The sequence below is a fragment of the Marmota flaviventris genome, chromosome 4, assembly GCF_047511675.1.
Source record: "Marmota flaviventris isolate mMarFla1 chromosome 4, mMarFla1.hap1, whole genome shotgun sequence".
Lineage (NCBI taxonomy): Eukaryota > Metazoa > Chordata > Mammalia > Rodentia > Sciuridae > Marmota > Marmota flaviventris.
Window position 1 is genome coordinate 73,827,915 of NC_092501.1, and position 26,353 is coordinate 73,854,267.

Here is a 26,353-nt window from a genome sequence, read left to right on the forward strand (position 1 = left end):
ATTTAAAAAAAAACCCAGGGCTAGGGCTGTAGCTGAGTGGTTAAGCAACTGCCTGGCCCATATGAGACATTGGGTTTAATTCTCAGCACTACATAAAAATAAATAAAGATATTGTGTTCATCTACAACTAAAAATATTTTTTAAAAACTATTTAATTCTCAAATATTATTTTCTTTCTCTATTCTATATAAACCCTATCTTCGAGATAGGGTTTCACTATATTACCCATGTTGGCCTCAAACTCCTGGGCTCCAGCAATTATTCTGCCCCAGCTGCTCAAGAAACTAGGACTCTAGGAGTGTGCCACCATGCTTGGCTCCCATTTTCCTCTTGAGGAGATGGAATATGAATTTGGGGGTTGATTTAGTATCCTGCATTCTCTACATGAGGATTTCTTCCTTTCCATTTTCCTTGTACCCTAACAAATCTTACAATTCTCACCTCTTTTGAAATCTAATCATCTATCACAGATACTGTGGCTCATCAGTCCAGAAACTGCTATAAAGGAAAAGCTAAAACCTTAATCTATCAAATGTCCTTGTTATCAAGGTTCTGGGCCAATGAAATAAAAGCTAAAGACATGTGGCAGGGCATTTCATCCTGAAATAAAGAGGTGAAGCCTAAGAAAAACTCCTCTTGGGGAAAAAAAAATAAATATATACACACACATACATCATATATATATCTTCTAGGGTTCTTGCCCAGCACTTCCTATTTTCTTAGCTAATTCTCACTTATTATTCTTCAAGAAATTTCAACCTAAGGAGTCCTAGACTAGGTCAGGTGCTTTTGTTGCATACTTGCACAGCTCCACAAACTTTTCCTTTATAATATTTATCAAAATGATAATTAGTGACATGTTAAGGAAAGTCTGGGTTGCAATGTAAGCTTTACCTGCCTGGTTTACTATTATATCCCAAACACCTAATTACTGTCCCTTGCACTTGGGAGTTACTCAATAAGTATTTGAATGAACAAATTTGCAAAAGAGGATTACCTTATAAGCACAGTCACCAAGTACATAAAAATTAAGCAATATTTATATTTTTCTCCTTGGCCCCCACTCATGCTAATCAGTCCCATTCTTACTTCCTAATAATGTACAAAATCTCTAAACACTTGAGGAAAACCAACAGTATGAAAGAAAAAGATTAAGACTGACAAAAAAAAAATCTAAGAAAATGAAATAAAAAAATTAAATTAAAACCAAAAATATGTTTTCATAAATAAGACCAGAATGAATTATTTAAACCATGGCTCAAGCTGAAAATGCTATATAAAAATTTTGAAGTACATATTCTTTTTGTTGTTGTTGCTACTGCTAATGCTATTATTGCTGTGGTCACTAGAGACTGAACCCATGGGTGCTCTACTTCTACCACTGAGCATTACATCCCCAGCCCTTTTTATTTTTTGAGACAGGGTCTTGCTAAATTGCTGAAATTGGCCTCAAACTTGTCAGCCTCTGAAGTCACTGGGATTATAGGCATGCACCACCATGCCTGGCTTAAGTACGTTTTTAAAAACAAAAGAAAGACTGGCAAGCTTCTCTAGAGTCAGTGGACTAAAATCTAAGTGAAGGCATGCATCCAAAGTGGTAACAGAGCACTAAAATCATGACTGTACTATGTGTATATACCAAACAGGACAGATGTGAGATTTGGTTCTGATGGCCTCCCAAGGGCCAGGGAGATCGAAGTCCAAGTTCAGTGTCACCCCAGGAAGATAACTCGCCTCTCCAAGGCTGAGATCCCACTCTACCCCCAATCTATAAGATTGCAAAAAAGAAAAGATACTTTGGAGTTGGTGGGGAGAGTCTGAGGAGAGAGGGAGGGTGTGAAAGCTGTAAACAAACTGGATGACTAAAGTAAAGATACTAAGCATTGGTAAGGATATAAAGCACAGAACTCTCAAATTGTTATATATAGAAAAGATAAATAAATTAGTAAAACCACTTTGAACTATTGGTTAAGTATTATCTAATAAACTGTACATGCACAAGGACCATCTTATGATCTAGACATTCTACTCTTATATATAGACCCAAAAGAAAAACATGCATATAGTTTTCAAGGGACAGGTACAAGAATGTTCATATCAGCATTATTTGTAACAGCTCAAAGGCAGAAACAATCCAATGTTCATCAATAGTAGATGGATGAATAAATTCATATTTATACACCACCACCATAAAAATAAACTACAACCACAGCAACACAGATAAGTATCCACGCCCTTGTGTGAATAAAACAAATAATATATATTCCATACAATTCCATACCATTTTGCAAAGAGAAAACTGAAGGGATACTATGGTTTAGGAGATAAAACCATATAGAAGTTGGGTGTGGTGGAGCATGTCTATTGACTTGAGAGGGTGAGGCAAGAGGTGCAACTTTGAGGCCAATCTCAGCAGCTAATGAAGTCCCTGTCTCATAATAAAAAGTTAAAAAAGAAGTGGAAATATAACTCAGTGGTAAAGTGCCCATGAATTAAATCCCTAGTACCTAAACAAATAAATCCATATAGAAAAAAAAAGAAGAAAATATCAATCACAAAAAGGCAAGATGGTGGTTATGTTTATAGAAGGCTGTGATGGACGTAGAACTAATTCAAAGAGAATAGTTAGCAAGCTATTGCAATAGCTCAAGTCAAGGCTATGGTAACCTGTACTGGGGTAATTGCAGTAGAGTAGGTGAATTTGAAATTACTGTAACTAAAAATACTATTATGGACCAAATGGTATACTATCAAAATTCATGTTAAAACCCTAACTAACCTTCACTGTGGCTGTAATTGGAAAAAGGAAATAATTAAGGTTATGTGAGGTCATGAGGGTGGGGCTCTGATCTATAGGACTGGAGTCCATAAGAAGAGACATTGGTGAGCTCAGTCCTTCCCCAAATCCCATTAAGGACAGATCATGTGAGGGCCACACTGGAAGGCAGTCATCTGAGCTGGGTCTGGTCATGCACAACTGTTAACCCAGCTACACAGGAAGCTGAGGAAGGAGGACTGAAAGTTTGAAGCCAGCCTGGGTAATTTGGTTGGACCAACTCTTAAAAAGGAAGGGAGGGAGTAAGTAAAGAAAAACAGCCATCTGCAAGCCAGGAAAAGAACCCTCACCAGCAATCAGCAACCAAACCTACTAGACTTGTTCTGGAATTCCAGCATCCAGAACTATGAAAAAATAAATTTGTTTAAGCCACCCAGTTTGTGGTATTTCACTGGGGCAACCTGGGCAGGCTAATATGTATTGTGGTACTAAGAAGTGGGCACTTCTGTAATAAATACCTAAAAATGAGAAAGTAGTTTTGGAACTGGGTAATGAAGTTGAAAAAGTTTGGATGCGAATGCTAGACTTGGATTGTCATGATAGGACTGTTGGTGGAAATATGGACCAACACAATTGGATGAAAGGTGAGAACTCAAAAAGAAGAGAGCTCCAGGGAAAGCCTCCATCTTACTACAGAAAACACAGAGCATGAACAGAATGCTCAAGGACATTATGGACATTAAAGGTCATTCTTGTGAGGTCTCAGACAGATCTGTTATTTTATTAATTAGAACAAAAGTAATCCCTTGGTGTAAAATGAAAGAACTTGGCTGAATTGTGTTCTGGCGTTTTGTAGAAGGTAGAAATTGTGAGCAATGAAATGGAATAATTGAGATCTCTAGGAAAAGTATTGGTTTTTCTTTATAACTTAAAATGCTAAAAAAAAATCTTTTTTTTTTATACAGATAGATTGAAAGACTTTTAAGCAAAAAGGAGCCACAGAGCCTTTCTTTCTCTCTGCCTACTCAGTTCTACTTTACAGTATACTTTCATTTTCACTTTCAATAAATCTATGCTCTGTCTGGCCTTGTTTTGTTTTGTTTTTTTAAAAGGACAGGCTGGATGGCATTAGAGCAGATTATGCTAAGTGAAGCTAGCCAATCCCTAAAAAACAAATGCCAAATGTCTTCTTTGATATAAGGAGAGCAACTAAGATCAGAGTAGGGACGGAAGAGCAGGAGAAGAAGATTAACATTTAACAGGGATGAGAGGTGGGAGGGAAAGGGAGAGAGAAGGGAAATTGCATGGTAATGGAAGGAGACCCTCAGGGTTACACAGTGGAGGGGGTAGAGAGAGAGGAGGGGAGGGGAGGGGAGAGGTGGGGAGGGGGGAGGGTGGAGGATGGGAAAGGCAGCGGAGCACAACAGACACTAGTATGGCAATATGTAAATCAATGGATGTGTAACTGATATGATTCTGCAATCTGTGTATGGGGTGAAGGTGGGAGTTCATAACCCACTTGAATCAAAGTGTGGAATATGATATGTCAAGAAATTTGTAATGTTTTGAACAACCCACAATAAAAAATTTAAAAAAAAATAAAAGGACAGGCTGGGGCTACAGCTCAATGGCAGAGCTCTTGCCTCATACATGTGAGGCACTGGGTTCATTCCTCAGCAGTGCACAAAAATACATAATAAAGGCATGCTGTCCATCTACAACTACCAAAAAAGATTTTTTTAAAAAAGGACCTATAATTTAATTTGGAAAATTCTCAGCCTATATATATTGCAGTAATAAAAATAAGAAAATGTTCTGAAAGGAACACTAAATATGACTGATAATTTTGCACCTGAGCAAAATCCAAGAATAAAACATGAGATTATACACCTTACAAACATTGTCAGCTAGACCTCACTCAATGAAACAGTAATAACAGAATAAAAGGTGTGGGGCTTTTGGGATTCCACAGGACAAGACAATAGAGCAATATGGCTATGAATCTGAGCTTTTCTCTTTTAAAAAAGTGAGGAACATCTCAAAGGTGATGGGCAAGGCTGCACTGCCACCCAGGGTTCCAGGAACAAGAGCATGCTGCCTGAATGGTCCTGGAGGATATAGCATCAAATCACAAAGGACAATTCTTGAGACTTAAGGTTTAATGGGATTTGTCTTACTAGATTTTGAACTTGTATGAGGTCTGGCATCCCTTTCCTTTGACCTATTTCTCCCCTTTGGAATGGCTCTCTATCCTATGTCTGTCCCACCATTGTATTTTGCAAATAACTTATCTGATTTCACAGATTCATAAACAGAGAAGGATTTTACCTCAGGATGATTATACTTGATTTAGATTTAGATGAGACATTCAAATAAGAAGACCATGGGAACTTCTGGATGGAATGAAAGCATTTGCATGAGAGAACATAAATTTTGAGAGGCCAGAAGGTTATGGACAGAATGCCAGTCACCTCCAAAATTCATATGTTGAAGCCCTAAGCCCCAGTGTGGCTTTATTTGGAATAAGTAATTTGGATTAAATTAGGTCATAAGGGTGAGGCCCTGAACTGAGAAAACCAGTGTCCTTATTAACAGAGAATCCATCCATGAGTCAGCCTCCTTATATCAGAGAAAACATTCTGCATTTGGCTTTTTGGGATTGGCTAACTTCACTCAGCATTATCTTCTCCAATGCCATCCACTTACCTGCAAATGCCATAATTTTATTCCCTTTTATTGCTGAGTAAAATTCCATTGTGTATATATGCCACGTTTTTTATTCATTCATCCACTGAAGGGCACCTAGGTTGGCTCCACAGTTTAGTTATTGTGAATTGTGCTGCTATAAACATTGATGTGGCTGTGTCCCTCTAGTACGCTGTTTTTAAGTCTTTTGGGTATAAACAGAGGAGAGGGATAGCTGGGTCAAATGGTGGTTCTATTCCCAGATTACCAAGGAATCTCCATACTGCTTTCCATATTGGCTGCACCAATTTGCAGTGCCACCAGCAATGTATGAGTGTACCTTTTTCCCCACATCCTTGCCAACACTTATAGGGCAGAGGGGTGGGAGGGAAAGGGAGTGGGAAGAGGATTAGTAAGCATGGTGGAATGTGATAGACATCATCATCCAAAGTACATGTATGAAGACACGAATTGGTGTCAACATACTTTATATACAGAGATATGAAAAATTGTGCTGTATACATGTAATAAGAATTGTAATGTATTTGCAGTTGTTTATTTTTAAAAAAAAATTGAAAAAAAAAAACCCCAGAGAATCCAAAGAGTTCTTTCTCTCTCTCTCTCTCTCTCTCTCTCTCTCTCTCTGGTTTTCCCTCAGCCTCATTACTTGCATGCACATTGAGAAAAGCCCATGTGAAGACATATTAAGAAAGTGGCTGGTAGAGTTCTCTTATCAGAAACCAATCCTGTTGGGCCTTGATCTGGGAAGTTCAGCCTCTAGAATTTGTAAGACAACAAATTTCTGGGCTATTTTGTTGGGAGCCTAAGCAGGCCAACATGCTTACAAAAAGTGAGAAGCATTAATGTATAATAAAGATAAATTCTTGTCATTAATAATAAAATATAACAAATTAATGTCTAAAACACACTACTGGTCTTATGATGGCAATTACTAAAATGGGAAACCTAAAACTGATTATTAGAAAAGACTGGGGTCTACAATGAAATTTTTACATATAATTTTTACTCTTATATAGTTTTTCTAAAACTGTGCATATTACTTCCATCAATCCTTTAAAGTTAAAATACCATACCTTCGGGCTGAGGTTGTGGCTCAGTGGTTGAGCGTTTGCCTAGCATGTGTGAAGCACTGGGTTTGAGCCTCAGCACCGCATATAAATAAATGAATAAAATAAAGGTCCATCAGTATCTCAAAAATATCTTTTAAAAAAAATACCATACCTTCATTTCCTAAATTTCAGTCATCCAAGTGTTTTTTAATTTTTGTTATATGTACTCTTGTTAATTTTCAACCAACTTATTTAAAATTAAATCATTTATTTTACTTGACTTTCAACTTTTACTGCTTACAATTATGTTTTTTCTGAGACACATTAAAATATGTCTATTAAAAAATGTTTACCCAGCTGGATGTGGTGGTACACGCCTGTAATCCCAACAACTTGGGAGGCTGAGGCAGGAGCATTGCAAGTTTGAGACCAGTCTGGGCAATTTAGTGAGACCCTGTCTCAAAATTAAAAATATAAAAGGTTAGGGATGTTGCTCAGTGATAGAGCACACCTAGGTTCAATCTGAAATATTGCAAAAAAAAATGTTTATCCATGTTAACCTAAAATTATCTCCATGTTTCTGGAGTACAAAAGAGGCCATGGTTTGAGAAATAGTGCTAGATGCAAAATTTAATCATTTGATGTCTTAGAAACATATTAAACACATAAGAAAATAAATACCTATCTTTCATTATTTATGTATTTATTGTTGCTATTATGTCCAGGTTGGTTCTGAACTTCTAGACTCAAGGGATCCCCATCCCCCTGTCTCCTGAGTAGCTAGGACTACAGGCATGTATCACTGTGTCTGGCTCCTGTCTTTTTTTTGTTGTTTTTTGTTTTGTTTTCAATACATCCCAGTCCTTTCTAACATTTTTTGAGACAAGGTCTCACTAAGTTTCTAAGGCTGGCCTCAAACTTGCAATCCTCCTGCCTCAAACTCCCAAGTCACTGGGATTAGAGAATATACCACTGTGCTTAGCTCCTGCCTTGTTTTTTTTAATTAAATACTTCCACAAGTAATACCCCTGAAAAAAACATCTGAGTATTGTAATTTCCCATGTTAGATGACTAAATTGTACTAAATATAACTTGAAAATATTTCACACCATGAAAAGTTACATATTTTAAAACATTTAATATAAAAAATGCTTAATGTTTGTAAAAAATTTGAAAACTACTTTTGTCATATATGGTTTTAGATACATAAAATATAAAAGCTTTTTTGTGTGTATTAAGGATATACTAAGCTATATTCCCAGCCCTTTTTATTTTATGTCAGGATCTCACTGATTTGCTGAGGTCTTGCTAAATAGCTGAGGCTGGCTTCAAACTTAAAATCTTCCTGCCTTGGCTTCCAATGTCCCTGGAATTATAGGCATGTTCCATTGCTCCTGGCAAGAAAAGGTATTTATAAAAGAAAATTTTGTAAATAATCAAATAGCCGAACTCATAGTGAAATAGAATATTTATTTGAATTTCTCTTGGTAGTAGCACTCAACAAAGAAAAAATAAACCAAGCTGTGACATTTTGTTTTAAATGTAGCCATTTTTTGGAAAATGAAACAGTTTTTGTGTTTAATGGCAATAAGTGGGACATCTATTTTAAAACTACCATTTAAGAAGTAGTACTTTAAGAATATATACTATGATTAACATGATGTGTTTTATGGAATAGATTCATATCTGAATGCCAATGTGAATATGGAAGAAATATATATGTGTTAAAAACCACACTGGAAAGCTAAAAGTTCTTTTTTACAAAAAGTAGTTTGAAATAAATAAGAACTTGCTAGTAAACCCCATAAACTTCCACACATGGGATTTAAAAAAAAGTCCCCACCTGCCCCCCCAACACAAAAGAAAAACCTTGGTCAATTTGAGTAGAGACATTACACGACCACTCATTTCTGTACAACATGGAGGCCTGGTTACACAGTCAATATTAACTTCCTAAAGTGCATCTTTTGAAGACTTGTCTAGTAAAATTGCAAAATCAAACATAAAACACTTAACACAGACATGCAATAACAAAGCTAAATCATTATAGTGCAAAGTTTTTAAAACTACTTTTAAAACTTTTGATTCACCAAAGAATAAAGACATCAAATAGAGTAGTGTTCTCATCCTCCAACAATATGCGTTATATCCTTTTGTTACTTGGCAAATCTTTTTGGAGTCGAATAAAAATAATGCAGTCTAAACAATATTTCTTCTGTTAATATAATACGATTCCTCAGGCAGAACAGTAAGATGCAGAGGAAGAGTTAGATTTTTGGAAGTTTTGGTGCATTAACCACAGGATTTGCCTCCTGCAAGTATCTCCTCCCTGCACTCTTGTAATCATAGGTGCAGCCGTGAGTTTCTGCATAGCGATGAGATGCACAGAAGTTGTTTCCACATCTAAAGCACAAAAAGAGTTTATGTGAATAGTCACATTTCTATGAAAGGCTCATCTCTTTGGGAGAGAGAGAGATGCTTGACTTCAGGTATTCCAACAGGAGCCCTTTGGATCTCCTTAGCAATCTCAGTGCTGACATTTCCCTTCCACTTATAAGCACAGAGACCCCTCCCAAACAAAACAAGTTAATTGTCTATGAATGAAGTTTATAATAAAGAATCCACTATGGAACGAAATAGGGTGTATGCCTTTCTGGAGTAGTAAAATTTCAAAAGCTGATAAATATGTCCACCATATCTCTTATATTTAAACCTGGAAAGAACGCTAAATTTCTAAGAAATTTTATTTCATGAAAAAATTAGATTATATAAAAGATAACTATGCCATAAAAGGATTTTTAAAAAATGTTTCTAGGGCTGGGGCATAGCTCAGTGGTACAGCACTTATATAGCTTTGTGAGGCCCTGGGTTCAATCCCTAGTACCACAAAAAAAAATTAAAATAAATGCTTTGAGCAATAAGATAGGCTGTTTTCAGTTGAACCTGATACATTCTAAAAAGTAGCAATTATTTTCAATGCTTGGCCTAATCCTAAGGGCAGATAAAGATACCAATCAATGCTAATAAAAGACATAGTTGTGGGAAGAAAAAAATATATTATTAAAAGAACAGTGATCTGTTTTGAAATAAGTGAACCATATAATTGTTAAAATTCACAGTAAATTAAATTCAGTCCTTTTTTTGGCTATTTAAAATAGAATACTGGAGAAGGGGTTCTTGTAGGTAATAGTCAAACAAAAACCAAGTGTATTAACAAAGAACAAAGAAGGTCCATTCTGTCCTATTGGCTTATTGGGTAGTGGAAGATCTGCTTTTGCCTTTTGGAAATTCATTAACTATCTACTTGCTCTTTACTTCAGTCAATTAGGAATTCAACTGAAGGTTGCTACTTGAACATCAGCTTGATGTTATGAATGGCCAATTTAAATAATGTTTTATTTTGCATAATCCCCATGCTGGGTCACAACAGAGAAAGCATCTTAGCTTCTCCAGCTGGCCAACCTGCCTGCATTCGTAGCTAGTAGCCAGTCCAGTTTTCTTTCCACAAAGAAAACAATGCTTTGTTGTTTTTTTCTTTGTTTGAAGAGGGGCTTTCACAGGTGGGAGGTGATGGGTACATTCCCCTGTTTAGAGAAAGGACATCTTGATTAATACAGGCATTAAATTCTAAATGTGAATATCACTAAGCAAAACACAAGACACATTCCTGTAATGATAAACATCTATGATGTAAGAATTTAATTTGTATCATTTTCTTTTTTGCATAATAGGGATTGAATCCAGGGGTGCTCTACCACTGAGCTCTACCCATAGTCCTTTGCCAAAGTGCTAGGTTGGCCTCAAACTTGTGATCCTCCTGCCTTAGGCTCTTCAGTAGCTAGGATTATAGGCATGTGCTACTACACCCAGCTTTATACAATTTTTATATTGAAAATTATTTACAGAACCTACAAGTTGCAGGAGTAGTTTCCTAAATTTTTTTTAAGATGTGATAGGATTCTACTGATACTAAGACAATATTTTTTAAGACTTCTTGTATAAACCAACACTTTGCTGATTAGATCTGAGGATAATCAGCTTACATATAGTATACCAAACATTGAAGAGATCAAGAAAAGTATCTGGTTCAAAGTTGTCCTTGATGATTCCCCTGAGAACAATGTCTTTGCAAAGCAATCATCCTGCCAACATTGAGGTATATCAGAGGATCATGGGGCTTTTCTTTTAGTCATAAGCTACCACAGAAAGTAAATTCTCAACAATGAGCAACTTTCATTGTTTCAAATTTCATTCTTCCAAAATTTAATAATTTTAAAATTAAAAGAACATGTATTTTTCTCTGTTACTAAGTGCTTTAAAGTCAAAATCAGTTCACATATAAAAAAGCACTCTGAAAAATTTAAATGTTATAATGATATAAATGTTATAAATAGTGACTAACACAGTACACAGCTTGATCTCACAGTATTACTTTTTTAAAAAGTATAGTTTTACAGAAAAAAATTATTAGGGGCTGGGGATTTATCTCAGTGGTAGAGCTTTTGCCTAGCATGTTCAAGGCCCCAGCACCAAAAATTTTAGTAAATTCTATACTATTGTAACTTGATTTTTTTTCTTTTTCTTCTTAAAAATAAGAGAATATCTCGCCAGGTGTGGTCACCTGCAATTCCAGTGATTCAGGAGGTTGAAGGAGAAGGATCTCAAGTTGGAGGCCAGTAAGACTTAGTAAGTCTTAAGACTTTGTCTCAAGAAAAAATAAAATAAAAACGGCTGAGGATATAGTTCAGTGGTAGAGCACCACTGGGTTCAATCCCTAGTATTAAATGATTGGTGATGATGATGATGATGATGGCATATTTCATGTGAATGAAATAAATTGGTTTGATTATTAACTTAAATGTCTTTAGAATTGACCAAAATCAACAAACCCTTTGGGAGAGGGTACTGGGATTGAACCCAGGGGCACTCGACCACTGAGCCACATCCCTATTTTGTATTTTATTTAAAGACAGGTCTTACTGAGTTGCTTAGTACCTCATTTTGCTGAGGCTGGGTTGAACTTGCGATCCTCCTGCCTTAGCCTCCCAAGCCACTGGGATACAGGTGTGCGCCCCTGTTCTCAGCCCAATTCTCTCTTTGTATTTATATTTTTAAGAGGTAAAAAGTACCCCATATCACCTTTGTGAAATGTTCCTGGTAATTCTAAGTGCACTGAGAAAAAAAGCTCTTATTGAATTGGTGCCTAGGAGCCATTAGGAGTCATTCAGTTACTTCTTTCAAGTTTTTTCCAGTTTTGTGCAAGAACTGGGAGTACATTTTACAGACTGATAGTAAAGCAGACTCAATTTTGTTGGGCTTGTATATTGAGCACCCAATCTGGATTGTGGCAAAAGATATAGCATCAATTAACTGTAAATCTGAATTTTTAATCTTTAAAGAGTTTTCATAGTCTTTCATCTGCCTAATAAATATTAAACTCAGGCCTCTCATACTTTTTCATAGTAGTTGATTAGAACTTCACAGGTGCCAGAACCATTGACACTCTCCCACTTTTCTTTTCATTCCTCTGCTTGTTCTTACTATTTTTATTGGCCTTTGATAAGTGCCATCAAGCATTTGTGAGTCCCTATTATTTTTAACAAGTATGGACAGTAGCTTTGAGCTTATCTGATGAATTGGGATGTAGAGGGTATACTTAGCATTCATAAGAAGACCAATGAAGAAACTTAGTAAGTCAATAAAGTAAAACTTACACCAAAAATTAGTCTCCAGATAACTCAGAATGATACAATTATTACTTAGGTGGGTTCAATTGTCAGCACCAAAATAAATAAATAGATAGATAGATAAATAAGAACTTGCACAGGACCCACAGGGACGGCATCTATACAAGATACCTAACAGAAGCACATTTATTTTCAACCACCTTTGAAGCTCAGGCTTAGGATATTCTTTCTAAAACAATGGTGGGTCAAAGAAAACTACTGATTATAAATTAGTTCGGTGCAATCACATTTTCATTTTTCTTTCTGTAGGAGATTCTTGAACTCAATATTTTCCAAATTTTTTCATTCAAGAACTATTGTGAATGTGCAGACATAAAGAACATATTAGTGGGCTGGGGTTGTGGCTCAGTGTTAGAGCGCTCACCTAGCATGCACAAGGCACTGGGTTCCATCCTCAGCACTACATAAAGTAAAATAAGATATTGTATCCACCTAAAACTTAAGAATAGATTTTTTTTAAAAAAAGAACATATTAGTGACAGAATTAGGTGGCATAAAAACATCTGCCATCTCCTATGAAAACTGTTTCTATATATTCTTCTACCCAAAGACAACTATTTATTAGTCATCTACTCCATCACTAATTTTCCTAATATTCCTTTGACCGGCAATGAAAGCCTTACATGTCCAATATGATGGTTTATAACTTTCCAGAGCCATTTCCTACTATTTACCATGTCATACCAACCCTGAATGATGTACTGGGTCCGTTCACATCCAAAGTCTTTTTCCAAAATTCTCTACATCACATGCCAACCTATTAAAATTCTACTTATCCTGTAAGACATCATCAATCCTCAACTCTTCTCTGAAGCTTCCTCACAAATGTGTATTACATGCATAAAGAAAAATTTCATAAAATAATGTTGATGTATAGAATAAAACTAAGGTTAAAAAAGATAGAGGCTTGGGGTAAAACTCAGTGGTAGAACATTTGTCTAGCATGGTGGCTTTAATCCCAAGCACTGCCAAAGTAATTTTTTAAAAAGACAAAAATAATAGCAAATCAAAATAAAAATCTGTTGTGATTTTTTTTTTTTTTTTGTGGCACTAGAGACCAAACCCAGGGCCTTGTACATTCAAAGCAAGCACTCTACCAACTGAGCTATATCCCCAGCCCTCAAAATAAAAATCTATAATAACATAATAGCCAAGAATTAAAAAGAAAGAAATGTAGCTCAGTGGTAAAGCACTTGCTTAGCAAGCATAAGGCTCTGGATTCGATGTCTAGTGCCACATTAGAAAATAAGAAAAAAGAAAAAAATATTTCAAATACAAAGACCAAGTAAGGTAATTCTACAGAGCACCCACTGATTTTGAAATTATGGAGATCTTTGGTGACCTCAGGATTAGCAATTTCAGAAGATCAGCAAGAAGAGAAGAAAGCACTGAAACCTACATTAAGACGGATGGAGTAGATGAAAGATGCAAATTACTAAAAGGCTTTACTGTGAATTAGGACAGCACAGTATGTCAAGGAAAAACTATAACATTAAAAGTGGATATATCACAGAACTGGGTTGTGGCTCAGCAGTAGTGTGCTCGCCTAGCACGTAGGAGGCCCTGGGTTCGATCCTCAGCACCACATATAAACAAAATAAAGGAATTATGTTCATCTACAACTAAAAAAAAATTTTAAAAAGTGGATATATTACAGTAATCAAAACATTGTGGCACTGGCATATACATACATAGACCAATGGAAGAGAATAAAGACCTAAAAAATAAACCCTCATCTATGAGGTCAAATAACTTTCAACAAAGGTGCAAAGATCTGGCAAGATTTGGCACCTTTATTAAGGGAAGAGTAGTCTTTTCAATAAATGGTACTAGGAAAACTAGATGCCCGCATTATAACAAAATAAAGCTGGGCTATCATCTAATATCATATTCAAAAATCAACTTAAAATGGATCAAAGATCTAAATGTATGGCCTACAACTATAAAACATCTAGAAGAAAACAACATGAGAAAACTTTCATGATACTGGATTTCTAGAATATGACACCAAAGACACGAGTGACAAAGGAGAAAATACACAAACTGGATTTCATGAAAATTAAAAACTTGTGCAACAAAAGACACTTTTTAAGAGAGTAAAAAGTTTAGGCATAGCAGCACTTACCTATAATCCTAGCAATTTAGGAGGCTGAAGCAAGAGGATTGCGAAGTTTAAGACCAGCCTCAGAAACTTAGTGAAACCTTAAGCAGCTTGGCAAGACCCTGTCTCAAAATGCAAAAATAAAATAAAAGGGTTGGGGATAAAACTCAGTGATAAAGTGCCCCTGGGTTCAATCTCCAGTGCCAGAAAAAAAAAGTAGAGAAAAAAAAAGTGGAGAAAAGTTTGCAAATAATTTCATGATAAAGGCTTAATTTCTAGAACACATAAATGACTTGTAAAATCCAATAATACAAAACAACCAGCCTGATTAAAAAATGTATAAAGGACAGGAATAGATATTTCTCTAAAGATATACTAATGGCCAGAAACACCTGAAATTTAGCCAATGAGGCAATCAACATCACTAATTAGAGAATTGATGATATCACTAATCATTACAGAAATGTAAATCAAGCTAGGTACCCTGGCACATGCCTATAATCCCAGCAATTTGGGAGGCCAAGGCAAGGGGATCACAAGTTAAGACCAGTCTCAGCAACTTAGTGAGGCCCTAAGACACTTAGGAAGATCTCGTCTCAAAATTTTTAAAAATTATAAATGAATAAAAAATAAAGAAATGCAAATCAAAACCACATTACATATCACCTTACACTCATTAAAATGGCTGTTTGGAAAACAAAACCAGAAAACAAGTACAAACAAGGAGAACTGGAATCCTGTGCACTATTAGTGGGAAAATAATATGGTGATTCCTCAAAAAATTAAAAATAAATCAGGTGTGGTAGCACACACCTGTAATCCCAGTAACTCAAGAAGTTGAGACAGGAAGACTGCAAATTCAAGGCTGGCCCCAGCAACTTAGCAAGGCCCTGTGTTAAAATAAAAAACAAAAAGGGCTGGTAATTTAGCTCAGAGGTACTATGCCCTTGGTTCAATCCCCAGTACAAAAAAAAGAGAAAAATAAAGTACCATATGATCCAGCAGTTTCATTTCTGATATACACCCCAAGGAATTTAAAGTAGTATCTCAAGTTCACAGCACTATTACTCACTCTAGATAAAATGTGGAATCAACACAGGTGTATTACTGACTGATGAATGGATAAGCAAACTGTGCTACATAAAACAATGGAATATATGCCTTAAAAAGGAAGAAAATGTTGACATGTGCTACAACACAGATAAACCTTGAAGACATGATGATAAGTGAAATAAGCCAGTCACAAAAAGACAAATACTATATACACTTATATGGTACTTAAGAGTGGTTGCTGAGGGAAGCAGGGAGGGAGAAAATAAGGACTTGGTGGTTCTTTTTTGTTTTTGTTTTGTTTTTGAGATGGGGTTTTCCTATATTGTGCCTATGCAAAGTTTCAGTTTTGTAAGATGAAAAGAGTTCTGGAGATAGATGGTGGTTATGGTTGCCCAATAATGGGAATATACTTAATGCAAAGAAACTGTATACTTAAATTATTAAAAAAGTAAAATTTGTGAAAAAAAGCAAAAAAAAAAGTAAAATTACTACACAAAAAATTTGAAAAAGTAAGAAGATATATTAAGACTCCATAATATCAGCCCTTACACAGAAATGGAAAACAAATCCTAAGTATCTCTTAAAAACATAAAACTCACATGATAACTATAATATATAAAGGTGGCACATCTTGGATAATGAATTTCCCAACTCTAGTCTGGATATTAAAACAAAAGAAGATAGGAATAGCTTCCCTATCCTTGAAAATACTGACTGATTAGTGCAACTTTAAGGTGACAGCACTTACTGGTAGGAGGAAATACTAATGTTATAGTCACTCCTGCTACTATGTTTTAGACAGGGCTAGTCCTAGAGATTGCTCCTTTCTTTTTCTTTTTTAGTACTAGAGATTGAACCCAGGAGCACTTCACCACTAAGCTACATCCCAAAGTCCTTTTTTTTTTTTAACTTTTTATTTTCAGACAGTGTCTTGCTAAGTTGTTGAGGCTGGCCTCAAACTTGTGAACCTCCTGCCTCAGCCTCCCAAGTCACTGGCATTACAGGTATATATGCCACTGAGCCCACCTATTTTTTTTCTTTTATCCAGAAATAACTATCAGTCCATCAAAAAGAGAGTCTTACCCTTGATACTGAAGCAATGATGTTAAAAACATCTTTCTAGAGTAATTCCTCAAAGCCCATTCAGTATCCCATCAGGACTCAAGAGTGGCCAGCCACTAGGGGATGGGAACTATATGTTAATTCTTCAATAATCTTGTTTTTTTCATATAGACCATATCTTTTCCCAGACAAAGGATGTCAATTTCAATTCTGTTTTATTCTTCAGTTCACATAATGAATTTCTGAACTGGAATAAAGTTTAGGGAGAGAGTTTACTCTGTACATACCATAGAAAATGTTCTTCCCATTTCTCTCTGAAAATTCAACATTATACATAGTAATGTGATTATTAGCTTTATATTATTTTCAAAATAATCTATAGCTTACCTACTCTTTTCCCTGCTGCTGCATTATTTCCATTCATTCCAATACCACGGGCAGACTACAATTAAAACACAAAAACACCTACAGAGGTGAGTCAATGGGGAATAGAAGAGATCACCAAACATGAAATACTTGCATTTTATTACTAAGATGCTATTGGGCTTCCACTGAAAATTATCTAATCTATCTTTGTTTAATTAACAAATTAACTCGAAAACTGCTTGTCACGTTTAGTAATATGATTCTTATTATTATTTAGATTTGATGGCTCAGATAAGAGTTCCTACTTTGAGAAAAATATTAGTAAAAACATTCAGTATTTAGCAATATATAATAAACTGTTTATATGAACTTATTTTCAAATCACACTTCTCAATCTGGGGCTAATATTATTTGAAATTTTATCATAAAAATATTTTTTAAAATTTTTAAAGATTTTTTATAAACTAGGCAAATATTTTCAGAGAAACTTATGAAAAAAGTCCAACCTTAGACCCCTATTTTCTGTAAACAAAAATCAAACTTTAAATATGATGAATAACTTACATGGATAACTACCAGATTATGTTGAAATGAAAACACTTACTAGAAAAAAATCTGTAGGTTCTGACTGGGGAGAACTTTTCCTAAGGCTTTCTTCCTGAAAATGCTGAAGGTTTGTAGACAGACCAATTCCAGAGGGCCGGAGCCTGCCTACCCCACGTGTGCTCTGTAAACTGTCTTTGCTTGCGCTCTGCGCCAGTGAAGCAAAAAAACCGACATTATTTACACAACCAACGGGCTCTTTGGAAGCCTTGTTGGCTATTTCTGTAATGTCCCGAGCCTCAACTTTGGAAATAATATCAGATCTTTTCCCAGGCGAATCAACTTTAATACCACGAAAGCGAGTAGTCCTAGAGAAGGAAGAATCTGCCATGGTTCGAACATCCAATGACCTGAGCGTGTTTTGTGAAGCAGAAGGGAGGTTCCCAGACTCCAAACATTTGGACTGTCTCTGTGGTTTCACCAGAGAATTACGCAGTGGCGTTGGAGCAGAACAGCGAAGTGGTGACAACAGTCCATTCTTGTGAGGACTTAATTCGCGGTGGTTGAGAACTGCAGTGTCTACTGACTCACCACTCAACACTCGTGTAACGTGTTTCAGATGCTGCTCTGTGACTCTCAACCCTTTGTCATCATTAGTGAGTAAGAGCTCTGTGTTTGCCTTTCGAACGCCTTCTAAGCTACTGTTCTGTTCAGTAGCATTTCCTTCTGAAACCGAGGCAAATGGACCCACTTTAAGTAGAAGTGATTCTCCAGGTACACTCCTTTCTGAAGTTGGAAATAAGACACTATCATCTTTGTTATTAGAGGGTAAGTTCCCTGAAATGTGTTTTGTCCGCCTGGGCAGGGATGATCCAAGAACAGAACCAGCAAGCTCTCCATCACTTTCCAACTCCATATGGGGTACCTGAGGTATCAGTCTGCTGTTACTGCTAGGATGAGACAGAGTGTTACTCTCCCAGTTATTCTCCTCCTTAAGTGCTTCACCAGTGAGAGACGAAATAGGTCTAGCTGCAGGGGGCTGAGTTGCCAAAGTTGCAGCTGCCTTCCTGGATGGTTCTGGTAGATATTCATTTCCAGGAGAAGATAAAGATTGCCCAATGTGTGGCAGGACTCTTAACAACCTGTGGCGTGCTGCTGCTGTGGAACTGCTAGAAGGTCGAGAAGCTATAGGTGGATGAGGTTTTACTTTGACAACTTTCTTAGGCTATAAGAAAAGAGTGAATATATAATTCCTTTACACAGATGAGCTGCCTCTGGTAGCTGCTTTTATCCTAGACTCATTCTCTGGATAGTATGCAACTCTACATCCACCAAACATACTCTTTAAAACTGAAGGTTATGAGCTGGGCACAGTGGTGCTTGCCTCTACTCCCAGCAACTTGGGAGGCTGAGGCAGAAAGATCACAAGTTAAAGGCCAGCCTTAGCAACTTAGCAAGACCTTATCTCAAAATAAAAAATAAAAAGGAATGAGGATGTACCTCGGTGGTAGAGCATCTACGAGCTCAATTGCTAGTACCAGAAAAAGAAATAAATACATAAATAAAATTTTTAAAATGAAGATTATGATTCTAAGCTGTAGAGATTAATAGCAGTTGCCTAAATCTGAGTATCTTCATGCATTCTCTAAAATAAAATAAAGCAAAATAACAAAAAATCCACAACCAAACAGATGAATAATATAATCAAATAAAATCACCCATATCCCACCCTTCAGCAAACTGGGAGAGATTCAAGTAATATGAAGTTCAAAGAAGAATTAGGAAAAAACCTAAACCTAAAAGACTTATCTGCAAAACCTATGCCAGTGGTAGAGAGTCAAGAAAGTGTAGCTTCAAAAACTGAACCCATAAAAAAGAAAATATACTTGTTATAAAAATACTGAAAAAGGTCTAAGATCTAAATCTTGGATATCAAACATGAGATATATTATGCTTTGTATCTTTAATGTCCCTGAAGAGGTCATGTACTAGACAATGCAGGAATGTTTAGAGGTGAAATTAATAGACTATGAGAGCTGTATCCTCATCAGTGGATTAATCCATTTGAAGGATTAATAATATGCATGAACTGCTGGGTGTGGAAGCACACGCCTGTAGTCCCAGTGACTCAGGAGGCTGAGACAGGAAGATCACAAGTTCAAAGTCAGCCTCAGCAAAAAAGCGAGGCACTAAGCAACTCAGTGAGACCCTGTCTCTGAATAAAATACAAAATAGGGATGGGGGTGTGGCTCAGTAGTCAAAGTACCCCTGAGTTCAATCCCTGGTACCCCCATAATAATAATAATAATATGCATGAACAACTGGGTGGTTAGGCAAGTAGGGTATAGCTGGAGGAGTTATATCACTAGGTGTGTGGTCTTGGCATATATCTGTCCCTGAACCCTTCCCCACACCCTCTGCTTCCCAGTATCCAGAAGCTGAGCAATTTTCCTCCATCATGCCCTTCTGTCATGATGTTCTGCCTCACCTTGGGCCCATAGTGATGGAGTGGGCCCACTCATGCATTGAACCTCTGAAACTATAAGCCTAAACTAAACACTTCCTCTTATAAGTTGTTCTTATCAGGTATTTTAGACACAGAGACAAAAAGCTGATTAACAGAGTCTACAAGGAAATCAAAAGGAAGCAACCTGAAATAATTTAGTACCCAAGGAGATAGTATTATTCATGGGAGGAAGGAATAAAGAAGAGTAAATCAGAAGGGCAAGGTACCTTTCAAGAATAAATGTAAAGAAGAAGCAAAAAGAGGAAAGCAAAGATCATAGAGAAACAAAAGTAAATCACAAATTATAATGCACAAATTTAAAAAAAATAAATGAATTCAAGGGACACTGGGAGAGGAAGTGAATTGGGGGATGGAGAAGGGGTGGAAAAGAGAAATCACTGGGAAATAAATTGGACCAAATTATGTTATATGCATGTATCAATATGCCACAATGAACCCCACGATCATATATAACTATAATGCACTAATAAAAACATTAAAAAGTGAATCACAAAAATCAGAACACACACTAAGAATTCCCTCAAAGAAAAGAGTGCCACTGATTAAAACAACCAAAAAATTAAACAGTTGTGTGGCACACGCCTGTAATCTCAGCAACTTAGGAGGCTGAGGTAAGAGGATAAAAAATTAGAGGATAGCCTCAGCAATTTAGTGAAACCTTATCTCAAAATTTAAAGAATAAAAAAGAACCAGTGATGTAGCTCAGGGGTGGAGTGTCTCTGGGACTGAACCCAATCCCATTAAAAAAAGGAAAGAAAACAAAAAAACTTGAATACAAAACTCTCACTTTTGTATATTAACCACAACTATTAATACTTACCAAATAAATAAAATTATGGGAAAAATCAGAAAAGAAAAAGAAAAGGGCACACCAAATCCATAAAAACTATAAAAATAAAACAGAAAAAAGTGAGAATTAGAATATTTCAACTACTTAAAATTTTCTCCCAACACAATGAAGTGAAAGACCACTGCATCACAACACTCCAAACTGAATCAAATAAGCTTAAGTTAGTATTTGCATGTATTTTTAAAAAATTATATCAAGTGGCACATACCTATATTCTCACTTTACTTGGGAGGCTAAGGCAGAAGGATTACAAGTTTGAGACTAGCCTTGGCAATTTAGGGAGACTCTGTCTCAAAATAAAAAATACAAGGTTCATCTCTAGTACTATGGGGAAAAAAAGTCATACCAAACAGTAAATCTCAAAACTGAAGACACAATGAACAACAGAGTGATATAAATATCAGGCCTAGAAATAATCTCCAGAAAATGAAATCATGTTAAAATGAAGAGTAAATTATCAGTTACACAAGGAGACTAGATTCTACTGAATATTTAATAAAGAATATTGGGAAGGGGTCAGGGTTGTGGCTCAGTGGTAGAGTGCTTACCTAGCATGTGTGAGGCACTGGGTTCAAGCCTCAGTACCACATAACAATAAATAAATAAAATAAAGGTACTGTACCCATCTACAACTTAAAAAAAATAGGAAAAAAAGAATAGTGGAAAAAGATATGAAAACGGGCAAGAAAATTAAAATAAGAATTTAAAATGAGAAAAAGTAGTTGAATAGAAGACAAAGACATTCCAATATGTGTATAAAGGAAGTCCCTAGAAAACATTTAAAAACTAATATATACATTATAAGAAATTGTCCTGAAATAAGACTTGAATCATTATGTTAAAAAAGACTTTATTTTGTTTAAACAAATAAAATAAAGATATTTTGTCCATCTACAACTAAAAAAATATTTTAAAAACTACTCAATGTACTGTGAAAATTGACCCAGAACAGTAAATTCTAAGACTATCCTAAATTAAGTCATTTACAAAGAAAATAAGTGGGATTGTCAACTGGATTTCTCAATGGCAATATAGGAAGTAAGACAAAAATGGAGCAAAATTTTACAGAAACGCCTGGGAAATCAAATCACATTTTACACTCAGTTAAAGGGTAAAGAAAAGGTTCCGAACATGCAAAAACTCAGTAATTTCTGTTCTTATAAACCTTTTTGAAGAATTTACTAACCAAAAAGTATAGAGAAACTTTAGTAAAAAAAAGATTGATAGTAAGCATGGTATATATGTCATTGAAACGAAAATATCAGTGGGTATAAGGAATGCACATTTGGAGAAAAAAGAAGTTCACTGTCACTTAATATACTGATGGTCATTAATAAGTAGGAGTTAAAAGATATTGATGGTATATGGTCCTGATATTAGGTAAGGAAAGTTTAAGGGTAAAGATGCTAAAGATATGACATAAATAAAATATTTTATAACATTTTAGGATTTGCAGTACAATGAAAATATGCTACTAGTATTTATGTACCAAGTCACACAGCATCTATCTCCTTAAAACAAAAAACTATGGGAGATGAAAAGAGATATGCACAGAAAGCTTCTAATTATAGACTTTCATGTATCATTATTTTCATTCCAAAAGATTAAGTGGACAAGTTAAAAAAAAGAAAACAGCAGATCTAAACAACCTATTATTAAGGTTGATTTTATAGATATAAATACCAAACTTTTACACTTAAATTAGAAAATACCTTTGAAATACACATAGAATATATATGAAAAGTGATATTGAATCTCAATGAATAAAATTCTATTAAGTAGAAATGTTAACAATATTGTCCAATTTCCATGAAATAAAACTAGCAATCCATTAAATTATTTTTGTACTGACAAAAATTATAAACTAACAAAAATCATAAATTTACTTTAAAAACAATTAAAGTACTGCAAATTGACATTGTATTACTATTATTAGTATTACTAGTATTTTGTAGTAATTAAAATCCTACAAGTTGACACGTTCCCACTGATGTGTTAAATGAGAAAAATATATCATCTTTGAAATCTTTCTAGCAAAAATGTTTTAACCTGCATGATAAAACTATCAGACAAATCCATATTGAGGGATATTCTGTAAAATAATGGGCCTATACTCTTAAAATACCTGATATGAATGTCCAAATAAAGTTAAAAAATAATTGTTTAACCAAATTGTCTAAGCAAACATTACATCTAAATGCAATGCAGATTTATTTTATTTTATTTTATTTTTGAGATACAGTCATGCTGTTGCCCATACTAGCACTGCACTCTTAGACTGAAGCAATCTACCTGCCTTGGCCTCCCTAGTAGCTGGAACTAGAGACATGTGCCAGAGTACGTGGCTATGTGATTCTTGATTGAAAACAAAACAAAACAAAATGCTATCAAAGCATATTATTTAGATGTGGAAAATATGAATACAGATGACATAATGTGCATCAGTGACACATTTTATGAGCATGTTAATTGCATGGAAAGAGAAGGAGAAAGCCCTTATTCTTAGGAGATACATGGTAAATGAAATATTTCAAAAGTGTCATAATATCTACAATTAATTCCCAAACAAATCAGAGGAAAAAATTAGGGAGAAAAAGCAAATGTGAGACGGCATTAATTAGTGAATCCAGGTAAAGTGTGTATATGTGTGTGTGTGTGTGTGTGTTTGTGTGTTTCCAATGCTGCAGATGGAACCCAGGGCCTTGCACATGCCAGACATATGCTTTATCACTGAGCTACATCCCCAGCCTTGGTATAGTATATGTTGATCTTCACTGTAGTAGTCTTATTTCTGAGAAATTAAACATTTTTCAAAATTAAAAGAAATAAAGCAAATAAGTTTTCAGAAAAATGCTGAGAATTCATTGCCAGAAATCTTTAAAAAAAGAAATAATTCAATAAGAGGTAAAATAATTGAAGGAAATACATAACTACAGGAAAGAACAAGTGATAACAGAAAAGGTGAATATGAGCTGGGTGTGGTGGCGCACACCTGTAATCCAAGTGACTCAGGAGGTTGAGAAAGGAGGATCACAAGTTCAAAGCCAGCCTCAGCAACTTAGCGAGACCTTGTATCAAAATTAAAAATAAGAAGGGCTGGGGATGTATCTGAGTGGTAAAGCACCCCTGGATTCAATCCTTGGTCCCAAAAAAAGAAAAGAGAGAGAAAGCAAACAACACAGTGAATTCCCAAACCATTTACTATCCATAAGAACGGGAGTCTAACTAGAGTAAGATATATTCCATGCTTATGTAATCATATCAAAATTGATTCTGCTGTCATAGATAACTAAAAATAATAAACATAAAAGAAAAGGTGAATGTATAGGGAAATATAAATTACTGAAGAGAGCTGGGGTTGTGGCTCAGTGGCAGAGTGCTTGCCTACCACATGCAAGGCCCTGGGTTTGATCCTCAGTACCACATAAACAAAATTAAATAAAATGAAGGTATTGTGCCCAACTACAAATAAAAAATAAATATAATAAATAAATAACTGAATATTGGCAATATAAAACAACTAGAGGGGGCTGAGGATGTGGCTCAGTGGTAGAGTATTTGCGTGGCATGCATGAAGCCCTGGGTTCAATCCTCAGCACTGTGAAAAATACATAAATAAATAAATTGGGGGGGGTGTTCAAAATACATGTAGACACTTAAATGCTTGGCCACAATGACACAAAAGTTGTTGGAAGTATAATGAAGTTGGTATTCTAGGATTTGGGCATTAACAAGAAAATAGCAGGAATCATTTTTATAAGACTGCAATAAATCAAAGATGTACAGTATATAATCTCTAAGTTAACCACTTAAAGGAACCAGCCTAAGAATATAAGACTAACAAAAAAGTATATAGATGAAAATTAAATAAAATTAATATTAAAAAGGAAGGGGGTTGTAGCTCAGTGGAAGAATGCTTACTCAGCACACGTAAGGCATTGGGTTCAATCCTCAGTACCACATAAAAATAAATAAATAAAATAAAGGTATTGTGTCCATCTACAACTAAAAAATATTTTTTTAAAAAGGAGAGGAGGGAGACAAAATGAAACAAAATGGGTAGTAAAATAGAAAACAAATAGATGAAAAATCTGAATACAATTAGTAATTTCACTAAATGTAAATAAAAAATAAATGTCAGTTTAGATTTTTAAAAAATGAGGTAAACCATGTGCTGCTTAAATTATAACAGAGATTGAAAATAATAGAATGGAAAAGATACCATACATACCCTGCAGAAAAACAAAAAGAAATAGGTTAATCAAAGCAGATATTTTAAGAGTGCTACTTAAGATAAGGAAAAACATTTTATAATAATAAGTGTTCAATCAAAAGGAAGATATCACAATCGAGAATCTATACTAAACCCAATGACAGAACTTCACAATATAAAATGCAAAAATAAAGAACTGAAAGGAAAAAATAAATCCACAACTATAGAAGAAGAGTTTAACCTAACTCTCTTAATGATTGATAGAAAACAGAATATCCGCTTCAAAAACAAAAAATAAAGACAAACCAGAAAGGATACAGAAACAAAATCTGAACAACACAATTAACAAAATTGATAAATTAACAAACTGATAGACATTTTACATATCAGAATATATTTTACAATAAATATCAATATATATCAGAATTTATTTATATAACATCAGAATATACAGTTTTTTCAAGGGTAAAAGTAGGATTGCCAATATGCTTATATTCATAAACCTCAACTACCTTCAAAAGATTAAAATCCTTTCAGTATGTTTTCTCGTAAATTAAGCTATAAATCACTATTAAAAAGGTATACAGGACTGGGGATATAGATCAGTTGGGAGAGTGCTTGCTTCACATGCACAAGGCCCTGGGTTTAATCCCCAGCACCACAAAATAATAATAATAATTATTATTATTGTTGTTATTATTATTAATATTATTGTATACAAAATTGCAACATGTTTGCAAACTAGAGCCTACTTCTATGTAAACCATGGGGGGGAAACCCCAATATCAAAGAGGTCTACATATTTAATGTAAAATCTATCAAAATCCCAAAAGCAAAAATAAAATGTAAACCTTATCAAAATCCCAAAAGTTTGGCTGGGTGGGGTGGTGCATGTCTGTAATCCCAGCTGCTTGGGAGGAGGAGGCAGGAGGATTGCGAGTTCAAAGTCAGCCTCAGCAATTTAGCAAGGCACTAAGCAACTCAGTGAGACCCTGTTTCTAAATAAAATACAAAATAGGGCTAGGATGAGGCTCGGTGATCGAGTGCCCCTGAGTTCAATTCCAGTTCAATCCCCCCACCCCTCAAAATCCCAAAAGTTCAAAAAATAAATAAAGTTTAAACATAAATAGAAAAAAAAACACCCTAAAAGTAACAGTATTGCCACTGTGAAAAAGTTTTGTTAAGTTTTTAAAAATTAAAAATAGAATTAATGTATTACCCAACAATTTCAACTCTGGTATATAGTTAAAAGGAGTGAAAGCAAGTTCTCAAAGAGATATTTTGTACTACCATGTTCATAGCATCATTATTCACAGTGGCTAAAATATGGAAGCAACCCAAGTGACTACTGATGGATAAA

General features: G+C 35.1%; 1 protein-coding gene across 9 annotated transcripts in view; it reads right to left on the reverse strand.

Annotated features, from left to right (window-relative positions):
- Positions 1-7,981: 7,981 nt before the first annotated feature.
- Zfand4 (zinc finger AN1-type containing 4) overlaps positions 7,982-26,353 on the reverse strand; it is an 85,347-nt gene continuing 66,975 nt past the window's right edge. For 4 of the 9 annotated variants that reach the window (XM_071611258.1, XM_071611260.1, XM_071611259.1 and 1 more), the window contains 5 exons: positions 20,751-20,816; positions 17,465-18,628; positions 16,882-16,936; positions 9,998-10,115; positions 7,982-8,934 (listed from right to left, as the gene is read on the reverse strand). In XM_071611258.1, coding sequence (XP_071467359.1) covers positions 8,799-8,934; positions 9,998-10,115; positions 16,882-16,936; positions 17,465-18,628; positions 20,751-20,816 — 1,539 coding nt within the window. In that variant the 3' untranslated portion in view covers positions 7,982-8,798. Of the gene's footprint in view, positions 8,935-9,997; positions 10,116-16,881; positions 16,960-17,464; positions 18,629-20,750; positions 20,817-26,353 lie in introns of those variants that run through there. The other 5 variants (XM_071611261.1, XM_071611262.1, XM_071611263.1 and 2 more) reach the window with 5 other exon arrangements.